General features: G+C 52.8%; 1 protein-coding gene across 1 annotated transcript in view; it reads left to right on the top strand.

The window, feature by feature from the left end:
* Positions 1 to 16,464: 16,464 nt before the first annotated feature.
* SRCIN1 (SRC kinase signaling inhibitor 1) overlaps positions 16,465 to 17,123 on the top strand; it is a 65,852-nt gene continuing 65,193 nt past the window's right edge. Inside the window, exon 1 of the mRNA XM_037033316.1 lies at positions 16,465 to 16,791. Within this exon, the coding sequence (XP_036889211.1) occupies positions 16,668 to 16,791 (124 nt within the window). The 5' untranslated portion in view covers positions 16,465 to 16,667. The remainder of the gene's footprint in view (positions 16,792 to 17,123) is intronic.

The raw sequence follows: 17,123 nt of genomic DNA, 5'->3' as shown, positions 1-17,123 counted from the left end.
GATACATGAGAGGCAACCACACATTGATGTTTCTCTCCCACTCTCTCCTCCCCTTCCCCTCTCTCTAAAAATAAAAGCAAATAAAAATATTTTAAAAATATCCAACTATGATTGGAGATATGTCTGTTTTCCTTGAATTCTGTCCGTTTTTGCTACATCTATATTATTGAGGTTATATTATTAAATGGCTATAAACTTAGACCTGCTGTGCCTTCCTATTGGATAAGCCCTTGTATCAGCATAGAATGTCCCTCTTTGTTTTAGTAACACTTTTTGACATCAAGTTTATTTTGTCTAATAGGGCTACGCCAGCTTCCTTTTGGCTAGTGCTTGCGTTGAATCTTTTTTTCACCCTTTAATTGTAACTTTTCTTTGTTCTCTTTAGTGTATATCTCTTGTAAGCAGCACATCATAGGATGATTGAACATAATCTAACATCTTTCTCTTTTAACCGGAGCTTTTAGCCTACTTACATTTCGCGTAAGTACTAATACAGTTAAGTTTAAATCTACCATATTCTATTTGTTTCCTCTTTGTTCCAATAGTCCCACTGGCAAAGGTCTTTGGTTGCAGTGTGAAGATTTGGCTGAAGGAACAGGTTGAAGGGTCAGTTTTGGCCTGGTCATCAAAGAAACATGCAGTCTTATGTTATCCTGATAGAAGATTATGTGTTTTCTCTTGACTAATTGTAGATGCTTTTCATCTAGTGCTGCTTTCAGCTGGTCTAACTGGGAGCAGTACTGGGAGTTAGTCATTGGTTTTCTGGAAGGACCTTATAGTAGAAGACGCCCTGCCCATCCCACCCTGTACACAACATCACCTTCTGTGGATGAAGGTCTTTGGTTGCCCCACGTTCTCACATTATTGTAAAGTATGCATTTTTCATTGCCTGTCACACTTTGTTTTAAAAATGGTGTGTTTTCCTTATGTTTAAGTAGGGAATTGCATATGGAAATATGGCAAGGAGTTTTTTTTCACTTAACTTATGTGGAATTCAAACATCAAAGCAATTAACATAACTAAGCTGGCGCAAATGATTTCCACCTCTTGATTTGGATATTTTGAGTATGTCGGCCACCTCCTGCGTGGTAGAACATTGATTGTTCTCAATTAATGTCTCAATTTGACCTCTGTCAACTTCAACTGGTCTACCCGACTGTGGAGCATCGTCCAGCGAGAAAACTCCAGCACGAAACTTTGCGAACTGTTTGGGCCAGGTTTGACATGTGACTATAGCACCTTCTCCATTCCCTGCAAGAGTCTTTTTTTGTTTGTTTCAGTTGCATTTTTACACCTTTCTTGAAATAATAAAGCAGAGTATGCGGGAAATGTTGCTTATTTTCTTCCATCTTCAATATTAAAATGGCTATATAAAAATCCACCCATTTTGATGTTTTTAAAAATGCGCGTTTATATGACAACTGCCACAATGCAATCTAACAAAACTGTTTCAAATAAAGTTAACGATAATGGTTACAACTGGCCGGTGTAGCTCAGTGGATTGAGCACAGGCCTGTGAACCAAAGGATTGAGGTTCGATTCCCAGTCAGGGCAGATGCCTGGGGGGCAGGCCAGTTCCCAGCAGGGAACTCACGAGAGGCAACCATACATTGATACTTCTCTCCCTCTCTTCTTCCCTTCCCCTCTAAAGATAAATAAATAAGATCTTTTTAAAAAGATAACGACGAAGAGCTACTAGAGCCCTTCTTATGGGGGGAAAATGGGCTTTTTGGCCTGGAGATACTAATGTGGAAACTGCTAGAATATGGTGGTAATTAAAGCCATAGGAATGTTAGGGAGTGAGAATAGAAGCAGACCTGGAACAAAAACCTGAGGAATATTTTATAGTTGGGTTGAGCCAAGGAGGTTGAGAAAAAGTGGTTAAAGAAGTAATAAGAGGAAAACCAAGAAAGCTTAGTGTCCTAGAAGCTGGGAGGAGAGCATGTTTTAAGAAGGGGGAACTGGGTAACCAATGCGAACTTCCGAGAGGTGAGAATCCATAAGGACTGAAACAGTGGTGCCGCAGCTTTAGGAAGAGAAGTTTAAATGGTGTTGCGGGGGAGGGGAGGTGTGGCATCAGGCTGAAGTAGATGGTGGAGTGGGAGGTGAGGAAAGAAGCCAAATTTCGACCACTACACCAGCTGGGGGAGGCTAGCTTTCGCTAGGGCAATCGTCCACACTCGGATCACAGTGGGTTAGAGCAGGGATTGGCAAACTTCTCCTATAAAGGGTCAACTAGAAAACAGTTCGGGCTTTGCGGGCTGCAGCTATGGTCGCAACTGCAACTCGGCCAGTGTCATGCAGAAACAGCCAGAGACAAGAAGTAAATAAGAGGGTGCCGGCTATGTTCCAACAAAACTGTGTTTACAAAAGCAGGCAACCGGCTGGATTTGGCGTGGAGGCTGCAGTTTGCCAATGACCCCTGGGTTAGAGAACTCTGGGGGCGGTGAAATGTGCTGCTCAGATTCCTTGGAGGAAGCCTCCCGTGTGCAGCACAGCTGATGGACAGCCCCAGTTGCTACTCCTCTGAACCCTTCACTGTGTTCGTGTTCAGGACGTGTTTCCGTGGGGCTGCCCCTAGCCAGTGGCTGAGCATGGCTGGGGCGCTAGTGCTGGCCCATCCCCGAAGGACTCTGTACTCCCCTAATGGACAATTTTAACTTGGGGGCTTTCTCCGTCAGCCTATCTGGAAGCTCCTCAGAAGTGCTCTGCTGTCTGGGACTCTTTCGGCCCAATCCTCCTTCCTTCTTTCTCGGCTCCCAAGGTGTTAGACTGGCATTGTCTCACGAGTTTCTAAAAAATCATCCTAAATTATAAAAAGCATCCGTGTATATTTCTTTCCTTAAAAAAAGATTATATTTATTTATTTTTAGAGAGAAGGGAAGGGAGGAAGAGGGAGAGAAACATCAATGTGTGGTTGCCTCTTGAGTGCCCCCTACTGGGGACCTGGCCTGCAACCCAGGCATGTGCCCTGACTGGGAATCGAACTGGTGACCTCTTTGGTTCACAGGCCCATGCTCAGTCCACTGAGCCACACCAGCCAGGGAGTATTTCTTTCTGGTGCCTTTTTGTGTAACTCTATACTTAGATATTTAATCTATCTGAAGTTCATTTTTATGTATGTATTTAACTTAATTTCTTTTTCCATAGATAGATAGCCATTTATCCCAGCACTGTCTTCTTTCTTTGCTAATTTGAAATGCTATTTTTTATTTTAAATTTTAAAAACTTTTTATTTATAGATTTTTTTTTAAGAGAAAGAGAGATAGGGAGGAAGGGAGGAAGAAAGAGAGAGAGATCTATTTGTTGTTCCACTTAATTATGCGTTCGTTGGTCGATTCTTGAATGTGTCCTGACTGGGGATTGAACCTCTGGTATCAGACCTCAAACCTCATGACTCTCTAACCAGCTGAACTACCCAGCCAGGGCCTGAAGTGATGTTTTTATCATATGCTAAGTTCCCACTTGGTGGGAGATGGAGATGAGAGATATCTTAAAAGGTAAAACTCAACGAGAGGATGAGGGGAGAAAAGGATCCAGGGTGACCACCAGTCCTGTTTGGGTGACTGTGTGGGATTGTGAAGACGGAAGAGGGGCACGAATAGGGGAGAGGGGTTTGGAGTGGGGAGAAGAATGGTTAAGTCAGTGTGAGGCATATTTGGGACTTCGATGTGTTCATGGACACCAAGAACATATTCAATAGAAATACATGAAAAGCCTTTATATTACAATATTCGCTATATGAAAAGGTTTTTGAGACGGCTTCTGGACCATTTGTTCTATTGATCTGTCTGTCCATTCATTTACTCGGTCACCCTGCAAATGTGTGTTACGTTCTGACTGGGTGTAAAGACAAATCTTATTCTTACTGTAATGCCAACTCCTTTACGGTACACATCAGTGGTAATGAAAGCAATTTCCATCCAGGCCATTCTTTTTTAAATTTTTTCCCTGACGGTGTGGCTGAGTGGGTTGAGTACCAGCCGTGAACCAAAGGGTTGCTGGTTCGATTCCTAGTCAGGGCACATACCTGGGTTGCAGGCCGGTGGCTGGTGACCAGTGGGGGTTGCACAGGAGGCAACCATACAAAGATGTTTCTCTTTCTCTTCCTTCCCCTCTTTCTAAAAATAAATTAATTAAATCTTTAAAATTTTTTTAAATTTTAAAAACACATTTTTTCCATATGGTACTCATTTACTCTTCCAGGTGAATTTTAGAATTATCTTTTCCGGTTTCAGTTGAAGAATTCCATTGGAATTTTAAATGAGTTGGATTTATAGCATAATTTGGAAAGGACTAGGAGCTTTACCACAGCATTCTCCATTGTTGTAAAGTGGTATTCATTTCTCCATTTATTCAGGCTTGCTTGTATGTCCTAGGTGAAATCTATTTCTATGTATTTCAGAGCTTTAATTGCTGGTGTGAGTTAAATAACATTTTCCTAACATTTTAAAATTGGATTTTGTTGCTAAAAAAGACAGCTATTGATTTATCTATACTTTTATTTTGACTGGCCATTTTATTAAAGTTGCTGATAGGATCTATAAGGCTTCAGTTGAATGATTGACTTTTCTAAGTAGATGATGATGTAAGCTTCATGTAGTGATGATTTTGCTGCTTTTTCCAATATCTGTATCTCATTTCTTTTTCCAGATTAACTCTTTTGTCTTATTCGAGTATTGCTTCTGGTTGTTTCCCACTGAAGAGCTTTATTGACTAATTGACAAGACATACACTACACACACTTGAAATGTGCAAGCTGAGAAGTTCTCACATATGACTCCACGCATGACACTGCCATGTGTCAGGTAATGAACCTGCCCCCGCCCCACAGTCTCCTCCTCTCCTTTTTCATCGCTTGCTCCACCCCCTGCCCCTGTCGCTAAGCAACAACCAATGGGTTGTTGTCTTTTACTCAGAATGGGTTTGCATTTTTAATAGATATTACATATATATAAAGAAAATCATACAGTGTATACTCTTTCTCTTTTTTCAATGTTCAGGTGTTAATTTAATGTAACAAATGCAGTTTGCTGAAAACAAATCAATAATGCTGAAGTCATTAACAAAAAGACTGTCCCTCCTGACCATTTCTAGATTCAATCAGTACTTGTATTTTATGATGTGAGGCTTGTGTTTCAGTCTAGGATCCACCTTGAGTTAATTTTTGTATATGGTGCAAGGTATTTTATTTCATTGAGTATCTGGGTGTTTATTTGTTCCAGGATCATTTGTTGAAAAGACTACCTTCTTCTCACTATACTGAGTTTACATGTTTGTTGAAAATCAGCTAACTACATATGTGTGGATCTATTACAGACTTTCTTTTCTCTTCCCTCAGTCTGTTTGCCAACAGACTGTCTTGATTGCTGTCACTTTCCAATAGTCTTGAAGTTAGGTAGAGTAAATCCTCCAACTCCGTCCTCTCTCTCTCTCTCTCTTTCTGAACGAGGCAATTTATTAATCCAGCATTTGTTCTAATGCTTCTTGTTGGCTGTTGCCGCCTGGAGATTCTGTCCAGATCTTTCTGTCCCCGAGGTGTGGCAGCTCCCATCCTGATCCTTGTCCACCATCTTCAGTCCCTCTAGGACTTGGAGGACCTACTGGACTGTGCTCTCGGGGCCTTAACCGAAGTGGCTGAGTGTGACACTGTTTCTCTTATGTCCCCCATATACCTGGGTCATGGGAAGCACGGTGCCAGCCTGTGGAGTCAGCTCGGGTGTAGAACCAGCTCTCACTGCAGGGAGCAAGCTCCTTCCGCTTGGCCACCCAGGGAAGCCAAGTGCTTAGGGAAGGATGGCGGCAGTGACCGCCAATGAGGCCGTCTGAATCCTGTGTCCATCCTTAATTAGCTTCGTGTCCTTGGGCAAGTCACTTCACTTTGCTGAGCCTCTGCTTTCTCACCTGAGATTGGCAGTCTGGTGGGTTGGCATGGGGTCCTGGAGGCCTGGTCCAGGGTGGAGGCAGCGAGGGAGGGTGGAGGCTGGGCAGTCATTTCTTTGGAACTGGAGCCTGGGCTCTTGTCTTCGAGATGGTGAGAGATGAAGACGGTGGGTTCTGGGGCAGGCAGGCCTAAATTTCTGTCTTACTCACAAGCTGTGGGACCTTAGGGAAGGGACCCACACTTCCCTTCATGTCTTTAGTACTGAAACTTCACTTTCCATGTCGATAAAAAGGGAAAAGCATGCCTACTTCTAGGGCTTGCGGTGAGGACTAAGTGAGGCCGTGGTACAAAACACCTCCAGTCGGTGCTTGATAAACACAAGGTCCAGTCGTCCCCTTTACCGGTCTTTCCAGGAGAGTCCCTTCCTGTGCAACCCTCACCCCGACCTCGGGCCCTTCAGGCTGGCAAGTCTCCAACACCCCTGCAAGGAATGCATTTCTCCTATTGGTCTATCCTCCCCCAACCAGGAGAGGTGCCCCAGCCAGCAAACTGGAAGAGGTTGTGGTCAGGGTGGCTGGTGACTCCAGNCGGTGAGGACTAAGTGAGGCCGTGGTACAAAACACCTCCAGTCGGTGCTTGATAAACACAAGGTCCAGTCGTCCCCTTTACCGGTCTTTCCAGGAGAGTCCCTTCCTGTGCAACCCTCACCCCGACCTCGGGCCCTTCAGGCTGGCAAGTCTCCAACACCCCTGCAAGGAATGCATTTCTCCTATTGGTCTATCCTCCCCCAGCCAGGAGAGGTGCCCCAGCCAGCAAACCGGAAGAGGTTGTGGTCAGGGTGGCTGGTGATTCCAGGAGGGCTCTCCCTCCCCCCGCCCCTCCCCCAGGGTAACCCCACCCTGCACTGCTGCCTGTTCTTTCTGAGCCATGGCCCTTAGCCTCCATAGGCACTTGCACCCCAAGCTTCATAGAGGGGTGTTCACCATTGACAGCTCCTTCGCCAGTACTAGCCCGACCCTGCCCTGCCCTCTTGCTGCCCTTCCCTTGTCAGCCCTCTATCCTGCCCGGCACACTGGTTGCCAGGTACCCAAAGCACATCCCTGGGCTAAGGACACCTGCCCCCATCTTCTGCGCCCAGCGAAGTCCTGCTTCCCATTCAAACCCCAACTCAGATGTCAGCCACCCCTTCCATAAAGCTTTTCCAGACCCCTTTCCCCACAGGATCATTGCTCTTTCCTTGGAGAGTTCCAGCCCAGGTTAGTGGAGGCTGGTGTGGTGTCCATTGGTCATAGCTGTTCTGCTTCTGCTCTCTCTGAAGGGGGCAGACACTGCTGATCTCCAGCTCTGCCTTGCCCAGGCTGCCAGACACTTGCCTGGTGTCGTCCAGGGTCCCCGTGCGTCTCCAGCCTCCGTCTGGGCTCTGAGCCCCAGAGGTAGCAGGTGCACCCTTCATTCGGCAGGAAGGCGCTGGCTCCACCCCACATGGCGGTGTGCAGAGCTATAGTACAGATGGGGATGTCGAAAATATCCGTGACATATTCCAAACTGGCCTACTTTCCTATCACGAGAGAGTCTTGAGACTGCAACAAGCGAGGACAAGTGAGATAGGAGTTTGGGACCTGTTCCCACCTCCGTCTTCCTCCTTCCGCTCAGTTGTTAGACAGAAGAGGGACTTGCAGCCTCTCCCAGCAGTCTCCACTCTGTTCTGGGGCTGCGGATGGGGTGCTGGTGGGCAGCAGTGGGGTGCAGCGGGCCTGGGGAAGCTGGGGGTGGAGCCAACGACGGAGACCTCGGTCCTGCCTTGGGAAGTTCCAGCCCCAGGAGGCAGGGCATTAGAGGTCATCTCATGGACCTGGGGGCTAAAAGCTTGCGATCAAGTCCTAGTTCAGCTGTGAAGCCTTGGCCAAGTTTTTTAACTTTTCTGGGCTTTGGTTTTCCCATCAGCAAAATGGGCTGCTCATAATCCTTGCTTGCCTTCCTCAAAAGTTTGATTATGGGATTACTTTGAAGACTGCAAAACGCTGGGCCCTGCCTTATTAATCCGATTCTCTGCCTTTTCACCTAGGCTAGGGTGCGGTCACACGGCTAAACGGTCACCTTTTCCAGTCCTCCGCTCCCAACAGGCTTGGCAGTTTCTCTGCCTTTAATCTTAGCTTAATGATCTCTGAGTAGGGAGTCACCCACAGTCTTTCCCTGGTGCCAGGCCTTCATCATCCCTCCTACACTAGCAGGAAGTTCACACTTGGAGCTAACTTCAGTCTCACTTGCTGCCATGGAACCTTTGGGTGTTCTCAGCTTGTCTCCTCATTCACACATGAGGTGATCATTATTTTAGTTTCTCCCTTTTCGGGCCAGACAGCTCCTCCTTCCCTCTGTTTCCTGAGGCGGGCAGGGTCTTTGGGGCATTTTTTCTAATTGACGAAGCTGGGCTTATTCCTGCCTTCGGGTTCCTTACCCAGTTTTGTATTTTTCCAGGGGCAGGTGGGCAGTCTCTGCCTCAGTTTCCACACTGAGGAAAGCTGGCACACCACAGGAAAATAATTGGCCAAAGGGAAAAATAGTGCTATGGATTCGATAATCAGGGCAAAAACAGAAAGATGGTCCATATTTCAAACACTTATGCAGATGCCCTTTATCCAGCTATTTCACTTCTAAGAATTTATTCTACAGATACGCTCACATTGTGTGAAATAAAGTAACCACCAGGCTCTCTCTTGCCCTGGAAACAGCTGAAATACCCACCCACAGATCTTTCTATGTGCAGAGCCAGAACAGTCTCCAGTTCACATTACGAGGGGTGCGCTCTAGCTGCCATGTGGGTAAAAGGACACGAAGAAAGTGCTCGTGGGTGCAGGGGTGAGCCTGAAAGACCCAAGAACCTGGGAGTGGGGGGCTGCTTCTGGGGCTGGACCTGGGAAAACTGACTTTCCATAGTGTGAATGGCCCCGCCTTCGGGGTCCTAGAATAAGCTGAAGAGGTCGGCGAGGGGGGACACAGATTCCTCCTAGATGGTCATGTGTATTCATTTGTCGAGGGAGAGGGCGCAAAGTTTTTGTCGGGACCACGAAGGGTTCAGGGTCCCCAAAGGACACAGCCGTGATTGTAGGGCGGTCATCAAAGGTCTCTGAGTGGAAGGGCCTAGCGGGACCTCAGAGCAGTGGGGAGCAGCGAATGTGTCTGATCCATCCTGGGGGCCAGCCCACGGCCTAGCCCGAGGAGAGGGGATCGTGGGAAGGAAGAGATTCCAGAGAACTGAGGGTCCACTTAGAGGGTGATAAAAATAATCTATGGGAAGGAAAACCAGAGGGCTTTTAAAAAACTATGTCTGGAGCAAGGTGAGGGAGGGGAGGGCCTGCCCCTGGGACAGACTGCAGGTGTTGGCTGAGATGGGGGGGGCGGGCAGTGAGCTGCTTGGTGTCGGACACACACGCATCTGTTGCTTGGGAAGCAGAAACCTAAAAGGGAGCCTTCTGGGCTGGAAGCCAGACAGAGGAGGAGGCTGCAGGGACGCAGTACGGGTCCAGAAAACTGCATTCTGGGGTCCTGTGGACACCCCCCCAGTCTTCGGAGCAGATGCCCAGGGCCATAGGGCATCAGGAAGGCCAGAGACTCGGGCAGAAACCAGCTCCCAGCTCTGAAATCTGTGGCTGACTCGACGAACTCCCTGGAAAACTTCTACTTTCTTACTATGTTTCGTTTTTTTAATATATATATATATTTTTTAAATACGGAACGCATCACGAATTTGCATGCCACCCTTGCGCAGGGGCCACGCGCATCTTCCAGCGTCAGCGTCTGTGCCGCGGAAGCCAGCACTCACTGTTACTTTAAAAAATGGGGTGAAGTTCACATTACGTAGAATGAAAGTGAACAACTCAGTGGCTGTTAGTGCGTTCACCCTGTGGTTCAACCACCAACTCTATCTAGTTCCAGAACATTTTCATCACCCCGAAAGGACACCCCATAGACATGAAGCGATTGTCTCCACTTCCCCTCCCCCCCACAGACAATTCTTTACAGATTTACCTATTTGGAATAATTCCTATAAATGGAACCATACAATATGTGACCCGTGTGTCTGGCTTCTTTCACTTACGTAATGTTTTCAGGTTCATCCGTGGCGAGCACATATCGGCACTTCGCTTCTTTACATGGATGAATAATAGTGCATTGTATAGATATATCACAGACTGTTTATGCATCATCCGCTGAAGTCTATGTTTAACTTTTTGGAGAACTGCCAAACTGCTTCCCATAATTGCTGAACCATTTCACATTTCCTACCAGCAGTGTACGAGGGACGGTCCATCCACTTTTATTATTGAGCCGGTGTGACCTTGGGAGGCAAGGAGATGGCTAGCAGGTGCCTACAAGGGTCAAACAGGTCAGGGTGGTGCCTGCTCTGCTCCCCCAGCTGCAGGCTAGTGGCCCTAGTGGCTGACCGTATGTTCTCAGGGATAAATGCGGACTGCCTTCCCCTCCTCCTCCCTGCTCCAGTCCCCTCTCCTCATCTTTCTTCTCTTTTCTTTCCCTTTCCTGGGCCTCTCCCTCTCTCCTCTGTCCTACCTCTCTCTTCTCTTCTTCTCTCCTGTGTTTTTGTCCACCTCTTATTTTCTCTTCTTCCCATTTCTGCCCGCCCTCCTCTCTCCGCCCCTTCCATCTCTACATTCTTGCTCCAGTCTCCTTATTCCCATCCACCCCTGCCCCCCACTCCCCCCTGCCCAGAGCACTAAGGCTAAAGTTCCCTCACCAAAGACAGTTCTTACACTAAGAGACTGAGTGGAAAGGAAGGGGGTAGGGAGCTGCCTGCATGTTCGTGGACCGTACCCATGAGCCCCATCCCCACTGAGGTCCCGGTAGGTCACCCCCAAATGAAGCGAGGTGTGGGAAAATCTCTCCCTCACCTTTATTCCCTCCTCCCCCCCGGAAGAGGAGACCCACTTGTATCTGCAGCGCCCCAGCACGGCGGCAGGCAGATGGGGACAAGGAGATCCAGTTCTGGTCATCCCTGTGCGTAGGGATCAACGGGCGAGGTCTGGGGAGAAAGCAGGGGTCAAGGCACTCACGTGCTTACGGTGCAGGGAGTGAGTGGCCTTGGTGGCCGGCCGGGTGAGGAAGGGCGAGGAGAGGCACCTCCATGTGTGCCACGGGGGTCTCCGGGACACTTGCCCAGTAGGCCTGCTGCACCACCGAGTGCACCACACTGGCAGGCACCGACCCGAGCCGGGACGGCAGGAGAAGCCGGGCCCTGCCCCGCGGGTTCTGGGCTTTCTGAGCAGCAGCACTTGGGCCTTTGTTAGAAACGCAAACTCTCAAGCCTCTCCTCCAACTTACAGCATCAGAAACTTAGGGGGTGGGCGCAACAACCCCTGGTTTAAAAGGCCATGGAGGTGATTCCGATTCTCACTTCAGTGTGAAAGCCACTGCCCCGCCCCGGGGCTACTCAGTGCTCCCAGTCCTGGGGGCCACAAGGGACCTCGCCTGCCCCGTGACAGGGAAGATGGGGCCTTGCGCTGGAAAATTCCCACTCAGACGGTGACATCCAGACTTCTCCCTGCAGGTGCCTCTGCCAGGGCCCCTCCCAGCCAGAAGCGCCAGGATGAGTCTCTTTGGAGGGGCTGACTGCAGACAGGACCCCAGAGAACCTCCCCCTCCTACGTTCTCTCTCCACTCTTCAGAGAGTGAGTCTGATGTGCTGATAAGGGCATCAACTATTGAGCATTATTAGCATTCCTTAGGATGACAAGCAGGGGCGGAGAGGGACCACTGGGGGTGAAGGAGGGTCTTCTGAAACCTACTGCCCTTTACTTCTCTCTGCTGGCGTGGGCGTGAGAGGGGGAGGAGGCTGTGGGCAGAGAGCGCAGGCCTGCAGCAGAGGGAGGACCAGAGTCCTCCTCAGTGCAGCCCCCCCCACCATGCCAGGTCACTGCCCTGGCCACGCTCTCCCCAGAGCAGGGCCCAGCCCAGTCCCCTCATTGCCTCAGGTTGCTCTGGAAGGGGCTCATGAAACATGCTGGCCTGACAGTACCCCCGCTGGCGGGGTGGAAGGCTCCAAGGAGGCAGGGGGAGCCTTTCAGGGTGTCCAGACATAATTCCTACACCACCCTCTTCCTTGCGCCTTTCCCTAGCGGCCCATGTGCCCCTCTCTGCCCACCCCATTCCCTGTCTCCCTCTCCCTCCCCAGATGTTTGTCCAGGTGCAACCCTTTTTCCAACTACACCTTGGGGAAGGAGAGGCCAGGCTGTGTGTTCTTACCTGGAGGGTGCCCCACATCGCCTCACTCCTGTAGGCCCCCAGCAGCAGGTGAGGAGGCTGGGTGGAGTGACTGAGGAGGGCAAGGTGGGCAGTGCCAGCTGCCCCCTCCCAACGGTGAGCAAAGCCTCAGACACAGGGGAGGAGGCGGGCCTGGGGGAAGTTACCTGTTGCACAATGTCAGTGGGGGCAGGGCAGCACCTGAGGCATCTCAGGTGGAGGCAGCTGGCACATTGCTTGTGCTGGGCCCCATGCCAGCTTGCAGGAGCAGTTTTCGTCTCTTGGCTGGAAAAATCATACCTGTGTTGCCCTTGCCGTGATCAGTCTTTCCCCTATACCAGGAGCCTCTGCCTCTGAGACCTGATGGGACAGGGAGGAGGCACCTATCTTCCCGGGGGTGGGGGGTGTTGGGCAGAGGATCAAGGGGGGCCCAAGGGGGTGATAGTGCCAGGTCCTCTGCCCTGTGGCTGCACTGGAGCCTCGGGGTCTTTGTTCCAGTTCCAGATCTGTATCCTTTCTCACCCCTCCTTGGGACCGTGGGAGGTCACTGTCCTGGGTTGGGTGGGTGTGGACAAAGGAGCTGAAGAGAGAAGGGAGTCAGATGATCAGGATGTTAAGGACTGTCTTTATAAAGTAAGGTACATAAACAAAAAATATCACCTGAATCACACTGGGGATTTAAGCTCCTCACTGTGACTGGGGCCCTCATGAGGCAGGAAGTCAAGTTAGAGTGGGAAAAGATGAATGCATTGTCCCGCCGATGCCTTTGGGACTGTTTCTAATCTCTAAGGGCTGATTCATGGAGTCTCTCCCCCTCAATCCCTGAAGAAGTGTCTTCTTGGCATTTAGGGTAAGGGCAGAAAAAGCTCCATGTGACGGGACAAGCATCTTCCCAACTGTCATCTGGAGGATAGTGCTCAATTCCTGAACTTTGACATAAATGTCTGTCTTAACCCCCCGCTGCATTCCAGAGGCCCCTCTCTCCTGTCCACCACACAGTCGGGGGACCTTTGCCAGAGGCAGGTCCTTGCTTCTGGAGGCCCACAGGGTTAGGAGCCGGTGGTGGTGATAGCGCAGAGGCTGGGAGCCTTGGAGTCAGGCGGGTCTGGGTTTGAATTTCAGCTTCGCTATTCTCTGGTGGGCTACACCTCTCTAAGCCTCAACTCTTGTCTCTGAAACAGAGCTGAAAATGCCCACTTCTGCAGGGACGTTGAGAGGATTGAGTTAGAGAACACGGGTGAAGCATCTGCTGATTCCCTTCCTCTTAGGTGCACACAAAGTAGAGGAGGGACGAGGCCTCGTCTCACAGGGGGGCACCTGAGGGAGATGTAAAGGACGGAGGCTTGTGTAGTTGAGCGGGAGGATTGTATGTGGAGGAGCAGCAGTGCAAGTCCCCACTTCAGAGCTTTGAGAGTCTTGGGAGGTGGCGTCCACGCAGCTGAGGAGAAGCCACCCCTCCCCTTGCCAACCCCTCCCTCACACAGGGTCTGCTGCCTCCCATGCCCATCCTGGGCAGGCAGCCAGGCGGAGAGCTGGCCAAGTGCCCACTGTGCACTCAGAGGCCAAAAGATGGGCACCGTCCAGTTGGCAGAAGGAAAGGCAGCTGGCCCAGAAGGGGAGAAGTCGGGGTGCCGACTGCTGGGGTCGTGTGCCCAACCAGTGTGTCCAAGAAATGCTCTTGGCTGCCCTCCTGAGCTGTCTGGCTGGAGCTCGGAAGGGCCCTGTTCTCCTCTTGCACTGGCCCTACCACCTAAATTACTGCAGCTGGAGGTTAATCTCTAAGGGGCATCAGGGACTCATCCCTAGCCAGGCATGTGGCTGGCTCAGGGGCAGGCATGGGGGCGGGCAGGAAAGTGGGAGAGCCTGGAATAAGGCTGCAACTGGGTAGAACAGGAAGTGGGGAAACCGGTTTGTCATTCGGGCCTCTTGGGGTGGGGTCTCCTCTGCTGCCTCTCTGCCTGCCTGCCACTTGGCCTGGCCGACTATAGGGAAGAGATGTAATGTGCCCCTTCCTTGCTCATCTGAGCTGGCTTTGGGAATACAGAGTAAAGAAAACGGGCAGGGGACTTAGCCCACATTTCCCTCCCCAAGAAGAGAAGAGAGGTGAGAGAAAAAACAGGACAGAAAACCGCAGGGACACAGGGAACAAGCAACCAGGACAGGAGGAGGGGTCAGAGCCGGTCTCAGCTGGAGGAGTCTTTGGGTTCCACGGGGAGGCCAAGGTAAGAGTAAGGTGCCGGTGGGACTAAGGGAGAGGGTGGGAGTAAGGTGGAGGTGGAACAGTGCTGGCCTCTGCAGGCTGAGGTGGTGGTGGCAATGGCGTCGCCAGGCGAAGTGTAAGAGGGGGCAGGAGGTGAAGCGCTCTCCTTTGGGGTCCGGCTTGAGAGGTGATTTTAGACACACCTCACTACTAGCTTAGGCCCCTGCAGTTACAGCCGGTGTCTGCAGGAGGGGCGGCAACCAGAGCTGGGGGCAAGGAGACAGCCCAGCAGGGGGCGCCGGGGGACTGAGTCCCGACGACAGAGCAGTGTTTAAGGAGGGGTGGGGGTGGGGGTGCGGGTGGGGGTAGGGGGAGCGTACGGGCAGAAGAGGAGCAGGCTCTAGACTCTCCCTGCATAGGACGGCTGTGGCTTTCGGAGGTCACCTTGGCTAACGAGTGCCCCCGCCAGTCCCGTCGCCCCTCCTTGCCTCCCTGCCCCGTCCCTTCCCGATTGCTTCTCCATCCCAAGGCGCGCGGGGGCTTGGAGACGGAGAAGTCTTCCAGCCCTGGAGGTGCAGCTCCTCCTCCGAGGCCGTTTCCGGGCTTTGGGTATTTGTCTCTATAGCGGCGAGAGGATAGCTCGGGGTGAGAGAAGCAGGTGGAAAGAGGAGGGGAGCGAGAGCGCGCCCCTTCCCCGGGCCCCGCCGCTCGCCGCGGGATCCCGCTGCTCCAGGACCCGAGGCGCCGCGCCCCCTCCCCTCCCCGCCCCGCTCCCGCCACCCGAGGCGGCCCTTTGTACGTTCCGGCCACACGCCCGTGCCCGCGCCGCGCGCGCTCCCGCCCGCAGTGACACACCCGCGCCGGTTCGCGCGCGTACACACACACATACACACANCCACCCGAGGCGGCCCTTTGTACGTTCCGGCCACACGCCCGTGCCCGCGCTGCGCGCGCTCCCGCCCGCAGTGACACACCCGCGCCGGTTCGCGCGCGTACACACACACACACACACACACACACTCGCTCTCTCACACTCGGTGACACGCCCGCGCGCGCGCGCGCACCCACACGCCCGGCCGCCGGCGCCCTCCCAGCTGGTCCACCCCGGCGGGGCCCGCGCCCCCAGCCTGCCGCTTGGCACCGCGCTCCGGGGCTGGGGCCGAGCAAGGAGCCCGCGAGGCAGCAAGAGGGCGAGCGCCTGGCAGGCCGGCCCGGGGCCCCCGCCCCCCGCGCCCCGCCCGATGGGGAACGCTCCGTCCCAAGGCATGTCCCTGTCTCTCTCCTCCCTAATGTGCCTCCATGCTTAAGTGGAAGGTATTTCTGTTTTCTTTGTGTGTTTTCCCCTCGGCCGGGGGCGGGGGCGGCGGTCGGGTCCGGGAGGCGGCGGCCCGAGGGGCGAGGGATGCTCCGGGTGCAGGTGTGTGGGGGGCAGGGGACCGCGGCCCGCCCAGCTTGGGGGAAGGACACTGGCGAGCGGAGGGCTGGGACTCGAGAGGGGTTCAGGAATTGGCGAGGCTGGAGACCGGGTTGGGAGGCCCTAATAAGGCCGGGAGAGTGGGCCCGAGGGGGTTAAAATTTAAAGGGGTATGTGTTGAGGGGTGGGGAGAAGAGGAAGGTGGATGGATGGTGAGGACAGTGGGTGAGGGGAATGGACCATCCGAGGCGGAGGAAGAGAAGGATGAAGGAGGAGACGAAGGGGATGGAGAAGTGGGGGGAACATCGAAGGTCTCTCCCACAGGTCCCAGAATGGGGTGCGCACACTTGGGTGGCGGTCGTAGGCGCTTTGAGCCAGTCCCTCAGGGAAGAGGATGACTGCATTCTGGGGTTGGCTGTGTTGCTGGGATACAAGTCTGTATTCCCCACCCCACACCCCCGTCACCTCGAGGCCCTAGCCCTGGAGACCTCGGAGCCTAGGCAGCAGTTGCAGAAACTGGGGACAAGCTCCCAGCTCAGCTGGTGGGTAGGGAGGGGCCACGAGAGGGAGGGGTTGGGGAGGGGCTATTTGATCTTAAGCCCTCCCCCTGAAGAGGGCAAGGGGAGGGCGCCCCCAGCTGGGCAGAGAGTCTAGGGTTAGTGAAGAGTTAGGGACCGCTGGAAGCTGATGGGCAGAGGGAGGGGCTGGGGACGGGACGCCCCTGGCTCCCTCCCTCCTCCCACGCACCCCCCTGCTACGTCAGAAGCTCCCGGACCAGCTCTGAGTCCTGTCGGTGGGGGCAGCAGGATGCTAGTGGAAGCAGAGGGGGCCGGCCGGGTGCCTCCGCAGCTCGGCTGGCAGAGCCCAGCGCGGTGTGTGCGGCTGCTGGTGCGAGCACCCCCGCCCCACCCTTCCCCATGCAGCCCTGGCAGTGCCTCCGGCGCTTTGCCCTGGCCTGGTGGGAGAGGACAGCTGAGGGCAGCTCCCGATCTCCCCGGGAGGAGGCTGGACCGAAGGACCCTGGGGGCCGAAGGGAGCCAGGTGAGCAGGAACAGGGACTGTGCAGGAGGGGATCCTGGACTGTCTTCCCCTCTCCCTAGATGCTATGCAACCGGGTCTTGCAGCCCCCAACTTTAAGGGAAGTGGGTCCCCTGAGCTGAGGTTCCTGGATGAAGCCTTTCAGAAGATGCTGGAGCTACTGTTGTTTTGGAAAACAGATGAAAGGCTGGGTGGGGGTGGGGGGCAGCCGACCAGACTTCCAGGCTGGTGGGTCTGAATGTTTCTTGATTTGGGGTTTGAGCCCTTTGGTGGGGGTGGAATTCTGGATAGATTGGTCTGGGTGACCTTGAGACAGCTGCTTTGCTGTCTCCGTG

The sequence above is a fragment of the Sturnira hondurensis genome, unplaced genomic scaffold (genome assembly GCF_014824575.4).
Source record: "Sturnira hondurensis isolate 20B ecotype Veracruz unplaced genomic scaffold, ASM1482457v3 Scaffold0021632, whole genome shotgun sequence".
Taxonomy (NCBI): Eukaryota; Metazoa; Chordata; class Mammalia; order Chiroptera; family Phyllostomidae; genus Sturnira; species Sturnira hondurensis.
The sequence above is the reverse complement of the archived record's forward strand: the minus strand, read 5'-3'. Positions and strand labels throughout refer to the sequence as shown.